At 39.6% G+C, this 13,760-nt stretch overlaps 1 protein-coding gene and 1 long non-coding RNA gene across 3 annotated transcripts; one reads left to right on the top strand and one right to left on the bottom strand.

Annotated features, from left to right (window-relative positions):
- The first annotated feature begins 1,732 nt into the window (after positions 1 to 1,732).
- LOC121176668 lies at positions 1,733 to 3,452 on the top strand. Its single transcript, XR_005893035.1, has 3 exons — positions 1,733 to 1,837; positions 1,966 to 2,006; positions 2,119 to 3,452. It is a non-coding gene; the product is annotated as an uncharacterized LOC121176668 (long non-coding RNA).
- A 4,722-nt stretch (positions 3,453 to 8,174) lies between these two features.
- LOC121176666 lies at positions 8,175 to 11,747 on the bottom strand. 2 transcript variants are annotated; one of them, XM_041030696.1, is made up of 7 exons: positions 11,531 to 11,747; positions 10,185 to 10,293; positions 9,530 to 9,672; positions 9,008 to 9,352; positions 8,749 to 8,856; positions 8,595 to 8,629; positions 8,175 to 8,451 (listed from the first exon to the last, which is right to left on the bottom strand). In XM_041030696.1, exons 3-7 carry the CDS (start codon positions 9,567 to 9,569, stop codon positions 8,329 to 8,331), a joined length of 651 nt encoding a protein of 216 aa, XP_040886630.1. In that variant the 5' UTR covers positions 9,570 to 9,672; positions 10,185 to 10,293; positions 11,531 to 11,747; the 3' UTR covers positions 8,175 to 8,328. The 2 variants fall into 2 exon arrangements, with proteins under 2 accessions (XP_040886630.1, XP_040886631.1); XM_041030697.1 differs by lacking the exon at positions 10,185 to 10,293.
- Positions 11,748 to 13,760: the final 2,013 nt, after the last annotated feature.

Below are 13,760 nucleotides of genomic sequence, written 5' to 3' on the forward strand. Positions count from 1 at the left end.
CATCACAGGTATGACAGGAAGAGACAGCACAGTGTGGTCTGAGCAGAGCAGGTGATAACTGTGAGGCCTGTTTGATCTAAAATTAAATTCTGAAAGGAAGCAGTAAATACTTTTGAGAAAATTCAGAGCTTCTAGAGTTGTATAGAAGTTTTTGGAGAAACAGACTAAAAACAACAGGGCTAATCAATGAAGTATCTGCATCCGTATCTTGTGAGGGGTTTCAAATGTAGCTTGGGAGGAGATTTCCAATACCCACTGCTACTTTCTCTACACCTCAACAGGAGATGGGAGTGTCCTTCAATCTGTTCCTCTGATCATGGTCTGGTCCAGGGAGTAAGCCATGCAGAGCACAGGGGACAAAGTCTGTGGTTCTCTCTCTCCCTCCCAGACAATCTGACTCAAGCAAGGAAGTTGAAACTTCTACATGTTACTTACATCACAGTATTTTAAACCACACCTCTGTCTGGAAACACACGTTCCCCACTGGATCTGATGTGCAGGTACCCCCTGAGGCATTTTACCCAGTCTCACCATAAGCATCTCGACTATTATCTGAACATTTGTGGCCTGTGCGCTGTTTTTCACTAACAAGTCCAGAAAACGTCTTCGGCATCATATTTACACACTGCTGCAGAGATGTCTGATGACTGATCTGCCAATCCTACATAAAGGTTTTGATATTTTATTTTTACATAATAGCTACTAAAAATATAAAATATAAACTATAAGTTTTCTATAAGTGTGGTCAAATAACATGGTGTGATGAATAACATCAGGTAATGATGCTGCTCAGCTGCTCTCCGTGGTCAGTTTGAGAAAAAAAAAAAAGCACCCCACCTCTTTCTACTGAGAGCACCCTTACTGGAGTACAGTTCAGTTACGGATGTTGCAGCGCTGCTTTCACATACACCATGAAGACCTTTAGCTTGACAGCAACTTTGCTTCTCTGCTGCACCAGTAAGTACTTTATTATTGACGAATTGCTCTCAGCTCCAAGTAAAGCAAAAGTTGTTGTTGCCTTTTTACAGAAACTCTTACATTATACACTCTGTCCCTGCTGTTTGTTTCAGACTGGATCTGTGTCTCAGTGTCTGAGGCTCAGACTGTGGAGGTCCAGCCTGGTCAAGAAGTCTCACTGCTGTGCTCCAACATTTCCAAATATGAATCTGTGACATTCTGGTTCAGACTGGTCAACAGAACCGACGTCAGCTGTATCTCTGTTATGTTCAGGTCTGACACTAAACCTTCATTCTGTGATGGATATGACAATGGAAGATTTGAAATGACATCCAACATCTCTACTGTATTTCTCAACATCAAAGAAGTGGATTTATCTGACTCTGGACTTTATTTCTGTGGATTTTACACAAGTGCACGTCTGTTTTTCAGTGTAATACATTTAAAAGTTGAAGGTAAGATTACTGTAAATTGTTCTTTCCTTTGGTTCCCTTTCTTAGTCATTTCTTCTAACAACATAAATCTGTTCTCTTAGTTTTAATCATACCAGTGGTAACTGTGGCCATTTAAATATCAAACTGGGATTATGATGCATGTCTGTTAAAGTAAGACTAAGATTACGTGTTTCCTCATTTCACTAAAAGGTGGGGATGACCTTGATGGTGACGCGGATGGCAAGTATCAAAATAAGATTCCTCTCAGCTGTGCAGAATGTTGGACTGGTCTCAAGCCGATAAGTGAAAAGTTTAGTCGAAATTAATGATTTTTCTTTTAGAAAAGTGGGATGGAAAACTGATGAGTACGCTTCTGGGCTGTCTGAGTGTTTTCCTTCTAATGGTCATCATTGGTCTGGTTGTTCAAATCAGGAAACTTCAGACAGGTATTGTCTTGAAAACTTCTGCTTCTATTGTATTTGAGCCTATTTTTCACATCCACTTGAAAGCTATTCTAATATATTGGTATTTAACATGAAGTACACTGAGCAGATGTCTTGTTTCTCACTAAAAGCTGGCAGTGAAGATAAAGATCCAAGATCCAAAGGAAGCGAGGTGAACCCAGTTTAAACATTTACTGTAACATACATTATTTCTTCCTTTTTTACTCTCAAACTATGTGAGATGACTGAGTATTAAAAAAAAAAAAAACTCATTGTATTTACAGAATCTGGCCTCTGATGACTTGAACTACGCAACAGTGACCTTTGGTCGAGCAGCAGCAGGAAGAAGAGAGCTGGAGTCACATGTGGTGTATGCTGCAACCAGATAGACTCAGGAAGAAAGTGAACTGCAGCTCAGAGCGGAACTGATACCTCTTTAATCTGCTGTATGTATTGTTTCTCAACATACATACATTACATACAAATATCATTCTTCTTAAGACAAACTGTGTCTTCAGTTCAGACATGTAGAACATGGACGTCACAGTTCAAATCTCCAGTTTCTACACACAGTCATCCTGACTCTCTCTGGATGAGTACATTTAAATGGACAAAAATAACACAAGTACAAACCAGACCATGAGAGTTTGGACAGTCACAAGATTGTTGTTCTTTAGGCTCCGTGCTTCAGCACATTCAATTTAAAATAGAACAATGAATAGAGACAGCACAGTGTGGTCTGATCACAGCTGAAGTGAAAAACTGAAGACACAGTTTGTCTTAAGAATTATATTTGTATTTATGAATATTCATGACACCACATGACCAGTGCTCCACTCTGCACTGTGGTTACAAGCCTCACTGTGGGCATTAGTGAGATATCTGTATGTGTCTTCACACGTCTTCATTCTTCACACGTTCTTTACACTTTCAATGTGTCAGACTTTGACAGCCTCATATGAAACCGTTCACTCTGCTCCAGACTCTGCAAGTTTAACACCTGACAAATCAGAGCAACAGGTGCAGCAGGTGCAGCTCCCATCCACCTCCACTGTCTCATGTCCACAGTGTGACTGAAAACAGTTCAAGAGGGTGTGGTGATGCTGAAGGTGCCCCCTCCAGGCAAGAACAAAAAAACGCTGCAGCAATTTGAACACACTGACACCTGCATGAAGTGAATGGTATTGTCTGTTAGGGAGTGTTTTTGATGTCTTGATGATGTCTTGATGATGCCATATGAGCCCCAGAGAAGCTGCTAAATGGATCTAATCTAAAACAACACTGACAGGTCCATAGGTTGACTGAAACACATTGTGTTTCATGTGCATATCAGTGCTGAACTGATCCTTTCTCACCCAATTCCATTATAAGTAATAGCTTACAAACTTCAAGTCCTCCTTCTGTGTAAAAATGCATTCTGAAGTTCAGCTGAAAACCTTAATTCTTAATGTTAATTCATGTTTATTGTTCAGTTCCTGTTAAATTACAAGTTCAGGAATAAACCATATGTTTTTGTTTCAGACTGGATCTCTGTCTCAGCTTCTGAGTTTCACACTGTGAAGGTCTAGGTCTGGTCTACCAGGCTGAACTCTTTGACAAGATAATACTACACAAATGTAATCATGTAAGATGGCTGTTTACTTTTAATATAAAGAATGTAATAAAAATCTTCCATGTGTAAATATCATATACAACAATGAATCATTTCTTTATAAATGCTTCATCACTCTAATGTAAACTGAGCATGCTCAATAACAATGACACAAGATGTGGCTGAAAGATTTGGAAGATATTTGGACTCTTTAAATGTTAAAAACTCATTCCACTCTTTATGAGCCAAATAATCATGCATCAATACAGAATAATCATGTACTGTTTAGGTGAGTTTGTGCCACTCACTGTCCCATTCACTGATTGGTCCCTATGACTGAGTGATGTCACAAAGCACTGAGATCACAGGACATTCCGGAACTCACCCAGGTCTTTAAATTCCACACTCTTTACCTCGTCAGTTCACTTTCGTTCTTGCTTGCAGAACCAAAGACCCATCAGTTTGGCATTAGTTGTGAGAATTTCCAACAGTCTTAACTGAGAGATTTTGAAAAACCACCTGTGAACAAAGCAACTTTCCCAGAACAGTGGAAGAGTAGAAGAAGACCAAGAGCTTTCTAACATTGTAAGTACACTACTTTTTGCACATTTTCTTGTACTTGAATTGCATGCACATTTCTTGTTTTTCTGCACTTTATTCTTTTTTCCTGTTTTGCTTGTGAGCTGCCTAACAAGTAAATTTATTATCTTCTTATCTTATCCCACTGTCAGAGAGCCTGGCATCACACCAGCTCTTCGAAAGAAGGCGAAAAGAAGACGTGAAGTCTGAGAAGAAGAACTTCAGGCTCACATCAAGTCTCTACGGACAAGAAACCCAAGAAGGCCCAGGAAGAAGCTCCCCAAAAAGCAAGAGGATGAAGAGCTACGAAGAAAGATCTCTCCTGAAGAGGCCGTACAGTGAGGTTTCGAAGTGCAGCCGAAAAAGATGTGAGTTCCCCTCCCCAGAAAGAAAGAGGAGGAAGATCTGCATCCAAACATCTGTCCTGAAGAGGCTGCCCAGTGATGAAAGATCTGTCCTGATGAGGCCGCTATGTGATGAAAGATCTGACCTGAAGAGGCCGCACAGTGACGTTATAAAGTGCAGCAGAAAAAGATGTGAGTTCCCCTCCCCAGACAGAAAGAGGAGGAAGATCTACATCGAAAGATCTGTCCTGAAGAGGCTCAACAGGGAAGAGGAGAAACCAAGCACTTCCAAACAACATCCTTCTCCTGTGAAACAAGCCCAGTCACAGACACGGACAGAGAACGGCACAAGGAAGGAGGACAGTAAAGACACAAAACAAGAAATCAAGATATGGATCATCGGGTCCAGTTATATTGAGCATGGAGAAAAAGCAGCGCTGAAGATGTTTGGGGAGAACTTTGGACTTAACGCCAGAGTGGAATGGTTTGGAAAAGGAGGCCTTCGCTGGTGTAAAGCCCTTCCCACTTTTTACGCTGCCTTGTCCACACACAAGAATCCCCCTGACATTGTGGTTTTCCACGCTGGTGGAAACGATCTGGGACTGATTCCTGCCAAGGAACTCGCCTTTAACATGAAGAGGAATTTGACACATCTTCATGGCGAGTTCCCTTCAATGCTCATTTTGTTTTCCTCCATCAATGAGCGGCAAGTGTGGAGGTATGGACGGCCATGCAAAATTAACAGCGAGAGGAAGACAGTCAACTCTCTGGTCAAGCAGATTGTCGGCGACATCGGCGGTGAAGTCATTGAACACCCACTCCTGAAGTTCAACAACAAAAGACTATTTATGCCTGATGGAGTGCACTTCACCAACAAAGGAAATAAGATCTTTCTGTCAAGGATCCGTGCCGCCCTGCAGAAGACCCCTCAGCTGGCCCAAAGTGGAAACTGACTCCTTCCTGTGTCTGTTTTTGTTTTGATTTTTGTATATATGTGTAAATCTTTGAATCTATGTGTAAATTTCTTTGTACATATCTTTGTAAATATGTTTGCAAATATCTTTGTACATATCTTTGTAAATATGTTTGCAAATATCTTTGTACATATCTTTGTAAATATGTTTGCAAATATCTTTGTACATGTCTTTGTAAATATATGTAAATATATTTTTATATATGTGTAAAAATAAATGTTCAAAAAATGAAAAGTGACTGTGTAGAGTGGTGCAGTGTCTGTAGGGACAAAACAGCGTTCAAATGTATAATTATTAGTACAGTAAATGGATGTGTCACATACTAACAGACAAAACAGTTCACTGTGAACTTTACTGCCCTGCAAAGGCAGAGGGACAGTAACTACAGAAGCAGTACAGCTGAGAAAAAAAGGCTTTAAAGATTTCAAACTCACCTGCAAACTGGAACAGACAGAAAGGTTGTAATTTAACATTTAATATACTTTAAAGCCACAGAATACCTCAAAATGTAGATGCTGCTCTCTGCTTTAGATCATCTTTAGGGAGTGAAAACAGTGAATATAATCACAATATGTTCCCTGAGCTTTCTTGTCCATTTTTAAATATAAAAAAATAATAATAATAATAAACATTCATACATTTTCATATCCAGACATTAGTATGCTTATCGATCACAATTCACACTAGCAGCTGCTGTTAGGATGAGAGAAATGCATTCAGTTGCCTGTTTATTAGGTACATGTGGCTAAAACTAATGCAGTCTGTTCTGCAATAAAACCCTTCTTCATGAAGGTGAAGAAGTTTCTGCTGATGCTGGTTCAGAGAGGAGTTCATTCAACTGTATGGTTATTTTGGAGGATGAATTTTCTGGCGATGAAAGCAGCATTAACTGAAACAACAAACCTGATTCATATACTAACTAATTCAGACATTTAGCATATCATTACATACATGTATGATGTGATACCTCAGTTTACGTGTTCAGTTTCCACATGGGTGCATTTCATGTTCTTCAAAACCTTCTGTTTAAATGTCGGTTATTTCTAAAACTCTCACTATAAGAGACTCTCAAAGGAGAAGACACAGCTGAGATCCATGAGGTGGTGGGGAGACAATTGGACACAGGTGCAAGACATTAGGGCAGAGCAGGTAATCAAACCAGCAGTAAACACAGGAGGACAGGAAGTGAGTCTCAAACAGGCCAGAAGGTCAGTGATTTCAAAATAAAACAGGACCACAAATAAAAGGACACACGAAGAAACAGAAAAACAAAACCTGACTCAGGAGCTGGATGTGAAAGTATTTCCTTTTCCATTTTCAGAAAAGATTTTCTCCTGCATCTTACTAATCCACAAAAATAACACCAGGCAGATTAATGGGATAAAGCATCAGTTCCACTCTTAAGTACAGTTGCAGTTTCTTCCTCCATCTGTCTCCTGGCAACGTAAACAACACGTTTCTTTTTGTTTCCCTGTTGCAGGCCTCCTGCTTCAGCACAAATTCACCACCAGTTAAGATGTGATATATGAAGTTTACCACATCCCATGTTCCCATCATATTCAATACATATGGAGCTGTCATTGTGCCACACAAATTCTTTCCTATTCAAATTTGCATTTACTTATCTAAGCTTTACTAAGCTTTCAGTGTTCAAGGCCCAAACGAGAGGTGCAAACATCATGACAGTGTTGAGTAAAACTGATTCAGTGAACGGCATTAGAAGCCTGTTGCTGGAGGTGGGATTGTACTTTGTACCCTAAGAGTACGTTGTGTGTCTGTCAGTCAGGTAACACTTCCCACTCACTACCTGACACACTCACACAATGTAGCTTACAACAGTTGCTGTTAGATCTAATGCTTACATTACTCATGCTGCTAATGGTATAAAGTGATCTTCAACATGTTCAAAGTTTTTTTGAGACATCAGTTTATTTGCATAGCAACTGTCACTGTAGCTCAGCACTACACAGTGATGACCAAACAAGCAACAGCTGGCAAGATGTCAGACTTCACTCAGTTTCACGTCCTGCTTTTAAACCAAAACCAAAACTATTTTTTACGTCTCATTTCCAAAAGTTTAAGCCGTCCACACAAGATGTTACTGAAAAGTCTCTTTACGTCAGAGTATGTGCATTTGAGGACTCCAGGTTTTACAGCTACACTCTTCGCAGACGCTCTCTGATAACATTCAACACTAAATACTTTCCCACACAGAGAACAAAAAGAATCTCTTGGTATCATTTTTCGAAATAACGACACCTTGTTGTTTGTGGTTATGAGGCATAGAGATGAAGGCCAGTCTTCCTGTGTTTGAGACGTTGCTTTACTGTTCAGCTTTGTTACCACAGTGGAAACTGTCAGCATGGGTTTGCACTAGTGCACTAATAGTTGTTGCCAACACTTCTTTGTATTTTTCATGCAGATATTTGACATGTAAATATAGACACACGTGATTAAATGAACAGTGACTTTTATACATCGTTGTGTTTTGCAGAAACTGTGCATGTAGAGGCTGATTGTTTTCTCGGTTTGTTTATCTGTGGTCAGCCCATTTCTCAGTTTTAGTTAGAGAAACGTTTGATCTAACAGAGCTGATGATTTTCACCTCAGGTGTTCTCAGACCACACTGTGCTGTCTCTTCCTGTCAAACAACTCATCTGCATCTCACTTAACACTTTGACTGCTGCAGACCAAGTCTCACTGTGAGAGAATCTGAACAGATCAGTGTCTTTTCTGGCTCCTCCTCCATCAAACAGCAGCCATATTCTTTTCCTCTCAGACACAGATGTATAATGAGATGATAAAGACTTTGGCTCAAGAGTGAGAATGAAAGAAAGTGTAGCAGAGACGGCAAAGTTTGCATGAACATAGAGACTTTATTCCAAAATGTTTTGACAGTGATGGTCACTCATCCCATCCCCCAACTACACAAAACCCCAAAATAACATAATGAGGTGATAAAGCATCAGCTCCACTCTGAGCTGCTGTTCCAGTGGTTTCCTGAGTCTATCTGGTGGCAGCGTACACGACATTTGGCTCCATCTTTCTCTCTGACACAGGTCTTTGGTTTCTTTTTGCTTTTGGAGGGAAATTCAGCGCAGCATAGTTCAGGTCATTAGAGCCTGGATTCTGTTAATGAAAATACGAAGTCATTCATCTCATGCAGCTGAGCATGTGAGAAAACAGGAAACCATTACTTGGAAAGTGAATTGAATGGCACAACATAAAAACAGACAGTGATCAATGTTAATCTAAGGTTACGTGTCCATTACCTCACTGTGTTGTGGATTCTGTCCCTCTTTATGAGCTAAATGACAGAGACAGTTCATCTGATCAGTTCACTGTTTGAACATATTGCTCTTCGCACCATTTGGTAAACAGGAAGTGTTGCATTTGTGAAGCTGTGTACTTAAAACATAAAAGTACCTGTATGAAGTTTCCTGATTATGAAAACCAGAACAATGATGATTAGAATGAGGACAATAATCAGACCAGCCAGGATCAAACTCGTCAGATCTGTTTGTTCTTCAGACTCTTCAACAAGAAAGATGATTGAAGGTGAAGTTTTCTATCATATTCTGTCTCTTGTGTGTTGAGATCAGTTATTATTTTGACAGAGACTAAAAACAACACATATCTATTTCTTTCTAATCGAAATACAGAAACAATTTCACATTGATCTTACCTCGAACTTTTAAATATGTTGCAGTGAAAATGACTGACGTTCCGTTTAAGTAGAATCCACAGAAATAGAGTCCAGAGTCAGATAAATCCACTGGTTTGATCTTGAGAAAGAGGGTAGTGGTGTTGGAGCTCATACTGAATTTTCCATTTTGAAATCCATCATAGTACGAAACATTGCTTTCAGAGCCAGACATGGAGGAGATGCAGCTGGCGTTGGGTTCGTTTCCCAGTCTAAGCCAGGATATATGAGTGATAAGAACGGTGAAGTTGGTGCACATCAGTGTGACTTCTTCTCCAGACTGGACCTCCACAGTGTGAAACTGAGAAACTGAGACAGAGATCCAGCCTGAAACAAGAAAATCATTTATTCATAAACTTGTAGTTCAAACGGAACCAAACAATTCATGTAAACTGTAAATGATGTTATTAATGAACAGTGTGTAAGTTTGTGTTGGAGCAGATTATTGTACTAAAGAAAGGTTAGCAGTTGTTGTATTGATAGAAAATAAGTAGGTGTACTTACTGAAGGCGCAGAGTAAAGCTGTTACCGAGGTAAGGTTCATCGCTGTGCGTACAGTAGGACTGCACCACTGTAATGTTAGGAACTGAACTGTGCTCCAGTCACAGTGGTCTCAGTTTAAAGAGGCGGGGTGTTCTTCTGTTGATCTGGTTTCATCGAATGAGAAAAGATATTCTCTCAGCAAAACTGATGCAAAAGAAGGACAGGACAAATGTCTTATCTTGTGTGATAAAACTCTGGATAATGAAGGTGATGTTTCAGCAAAAATAATTTGGAATCAGTTTGTGTCTGTGCAGCAGAAGGAAGTGTAGAACTGGTAACGTAGCATGACACAGACTGTTGCGACTCAGTTTTATCAAGATCTGTGACTAAAACAGAAGAAATGAGTCCTTAGGGTTAAGGTTAAGAAAACCTGCATTGTATTTTGTATCTTATAAACGACTTCAGATGGTCTAAATAATTAACAAAATCATGTGCTGCACTGATGCTAATGTTGATGATAAATAAAAAGAGATTGTTGAAGATTAAAAAAAACCTGCTACAGGAGCACAGAAAGTGTGCACTGGTATAGTCTTTGCTTGATTATAATGTGCATGTGTAGAAATTGATGTAGAAATTGATGAAATGATTATATCAGTGATAGAGTTTGAAATCTTACCTGGACAGTGATAAAGATTTGATTCATGTTTGCAAAGCTTAGTAGGTTCAAATACAAATGAGGCAGTGGAAATGGATGGGACCTTCACCTGCTGTGGGTTTGACCAGATCTGTAGTGTGATTAAAATGTGCAGCCTTTAGTAGTAGTGTCAGAGCTTTGATATGAGGCTGTGTCACCTTGCTACAGACGTCTTTTCACACAAACACAGTGATGTGAGTTTGAGTGAGTACAGAGTCTGAAAAAAGTGTGACTTTTTAGGAGGGATCAGTGAAACAGTGAAACATTCAGCACTAACAGGATGCTCACAGATCAAGAGGTGTTCAGTACAGGTGAGCACCTGAGCTGTGATTCATAGCACATTACTTCCTCATCAACAAGTACCAGTTTTACCACTGGTAAATTCAGTAGTTTTCAGTAATAAGTGAGTTTTACAAGCAGCTCTGGGGCTCATATGATATGATCTTCATCAGTGGATGGGATGTATCCACAGGTCATGCAAGTGATGACCTCACTTGATGTTTCACTGCCACAACCTAAACTTTTATTTCTGTGATTATATTTCCACTAGAGATTAATTTGATCGAGATGTGTTCATGAATGGCTTTTTCTGAAACTAACCGCAAATGAATGTTATGTTTAGGCAGGTAGTCCCTCAGGATCACCTGCTCCACCTCCAGCCCTCAGTCTGCACTCTCCTGGCTCAACACCCCCCCCCCCCCCCTCTCTGGAAACCCCTTGACACATTATCCGCCCCACACTTCTCTAAGACCTTCCTGTGGACCTGATTCCTCCACCTGCCTGCCCACTCTCCTAACCACTGACTCTCACTTCTACCTTTTGTTAATAAACCTCTCTTGAACAGTGATTCAAGCCTCCTTATTCTACATCCTGCATTTGGGTCCTGACATTCTAGTTAGCCAAACATAACACTAAAAGGTTAAAAACATCAATAACACTCCCACAAAGAAAACACTATTCACTTCCTGCAGGTGGTAGCATGTTTAATTTTTTTTTTTTCTTTTAATAAGGTGGAGGGGCCACCATCAGCATCACTACATCCTGTTAGACTATTTTTGCCTTTACCTGAGAATAGCTAAGGTTGGTCATATTGTTTCTTATCTCAAAACAAGTGGAAATATGCACAATGAAAGATAAGAGAATCTTAATTTCAGAATTTCTGTCAGCATCATTCTGAGATTTATCACATGTAAGAAAATAGAAATAAATTTAATCTTGATTTTACTTGGATAAAATTGCTTCTCTCTCACAACAGGAACTCACATTGTTTCAGGACAAATATAGAAACAAAAGAGGAACAGATACCAGCAGATTAATAAAAATCTTACCTACAACATTTAAATGGAGCACACTGTAAATCGTACGTCTGCCATTCCAGAGTCAGATATTTCCACTCACAGATCACAGAGTTCTCAACGAGCGTCAGCTGATACCCAGTTAGAGATCCACCACAGTATTAAAGATTGCTCTGAGAGCTGAGACACAGCTGGCCTTTGTTCTGGTGACCAGTAAGAACCAGGACGTCTAAGATTTCTCTTCGGAGATGTTGGAGATCAGCACTGTGGCTTCTTGACCACACTGAACCTCCACAGTCTAACTCTAAGAAACTGAGACAGAGATCCAGCCTGAAACAAACAGCAAAGACAACAAGAGATTTAGCTGTTATGGGAAGGTAAAGGACACCTCTCAAGAATTTAAAAAAATAAGTAAATATGTTTTAGTGAAGTTGAGAGAAATGTGTTGGTGGTACTTACTGAAGCTGCAGTTAACTGAAGCTGTAATCAAGGTGACATTCACCATAGTGCGTATGATTGTAGCTTCACAATGTCTAAACTTAAACTGTGCTCCAGGAAGAGTGATGTCAGCGTAAGAGGTGGGGTCTTTTTTTTCTTGCTCACACGACATGACAAGAGACAGAAGACAAACTTATTGAGGATATTTCATATGAAGTTATTGATAATGTTCAAATCAAAACAAACAAAAAAAAAAGTACATAAGATACATCAAGGCCTTTATGTGAGATGGTCACACTGCAAAGATTCACATAACTTTGGATATGATCCTAAAAATGACCGTATCAGACAACTTTGTTGTGTGTGTCTGTTTTTGTGTGTGTGAACTGAGGAACTTTACTGTGCAAATAGTTGTAGTTAGAAGGAAGCTTCATATGTTTTCTGGACTGGCTACAGACAACAGTGTGGTTTAAAACACCGATGTAAGTGTGGCGAGGGACACCAAGGGGAGGATTTAAATTACAGACAATGCCACCTGGGGACTTGCACCCCAGGAAATATCTAGAATAAATACTAAAAGTAAAAGGCACACATGTACATTACTGAGGCAGAGGCATGAAATGAAATATATAAATGTATTTAATAATCAAGAAAACAAGCAGGGACGGGAGCTGCTGGAAAAGAAAGAAATGGGTTAGAAACAGATGAAAAAAGTGCTTCCATCTAAATGAAATATTTACAATGTATTTTATTTCAATTTATCTACTGTAAAGGGAAGGCCTCAACATTCATTTAAAAAGAACATATTTAAAGTTTAAAATTAAAGTTAAAACACTAGGCAGAGACCACATGCAGAGAGGCAGTCTACACAAAGGAGTGCCAGGGGTGCTACCACTACTCACCTTAGGTGCAGCAAAACCAAAGTCACGGCAACCTCACAGCAAACGGTGCAGTCTATAGTGTCCCTGTGTGTTAACTCGCATGCAGTTAAATGAAGGGCCCTCACCACAAGTGCTTAGCCTCCCCACATTACAGCTCTGCCGAGGAAAGGAAAGAAGCAAAGGAAACAAAATTTAATCAAAATCAAACAAACAATGATAGTAAAGCAAAAACTATAATGTAACCCCATAACCAAATAAACAATAACATTATTCAACAAAGAAAAAACACAACTTAACCCAGTTGGTTAGAAACAAATTCAAACAAAAGAGATTAAAGAAATTAGAAGATTAAAGAAACAAACCTAAAAAGAAACCTAAACTGAAGGCAAAAATCAAGAACAAAGGGTCAAACTAAATCTACAAACCAAAACTAAATGTAAAGAATAAAGCTATAATAAAGCTACAAGTGAACAAAGGTTAAACTAAGGTCAAACAGGGGCAAACTAAATGTAAAGTACATTTAAAAAGAGGGGGCAGTAGTGCAGGTGAACCTAAAAAAGAGGGAGGAAACACCATTAACAATGCTCACACTGCATATTATTCACATAAGTATTCGAACAAAAGAGCAGTCGTAGGCCACCTCACCACAGGATGTAAAAAAACGTGCACGAAAAGCCTTCACATGGAATACAGCACACGGACAGCCACAGCAGGGACAGAGCAGGAGGCAAAGAGACAAACAAAAGCTCACAGGTGTCTTATATAACCTGGCCCTGATTAGGAGGAGATGGGAGGGGCCGGCTCAAGGCTCAGCAGCTCTACCTCGACCAGTGGAATAGATGCGTAGAATCATGACAAATCATTCAGAATTATCAATCAGAATTATTCAGTAATTCCTTGTTTTATTTTGCAACCCTGTCCCTAGTGTGTCTGTCCTCAGTCTA

Source organism: Toxotes jaculatrix, chromosome 23 (assembly GCF_017976425.1).
Source record: "Toxotes jaculatrix isolate fToxJac2 chromosome 23, fToxJac2.pri, whole genome shotgun sequence".
Taxonomy (NCBI): Eukaryota; Metazoa; Chordata; class Actinopteri; family Toxotidae; genus Toxotes; species Toxotes jaculatrix.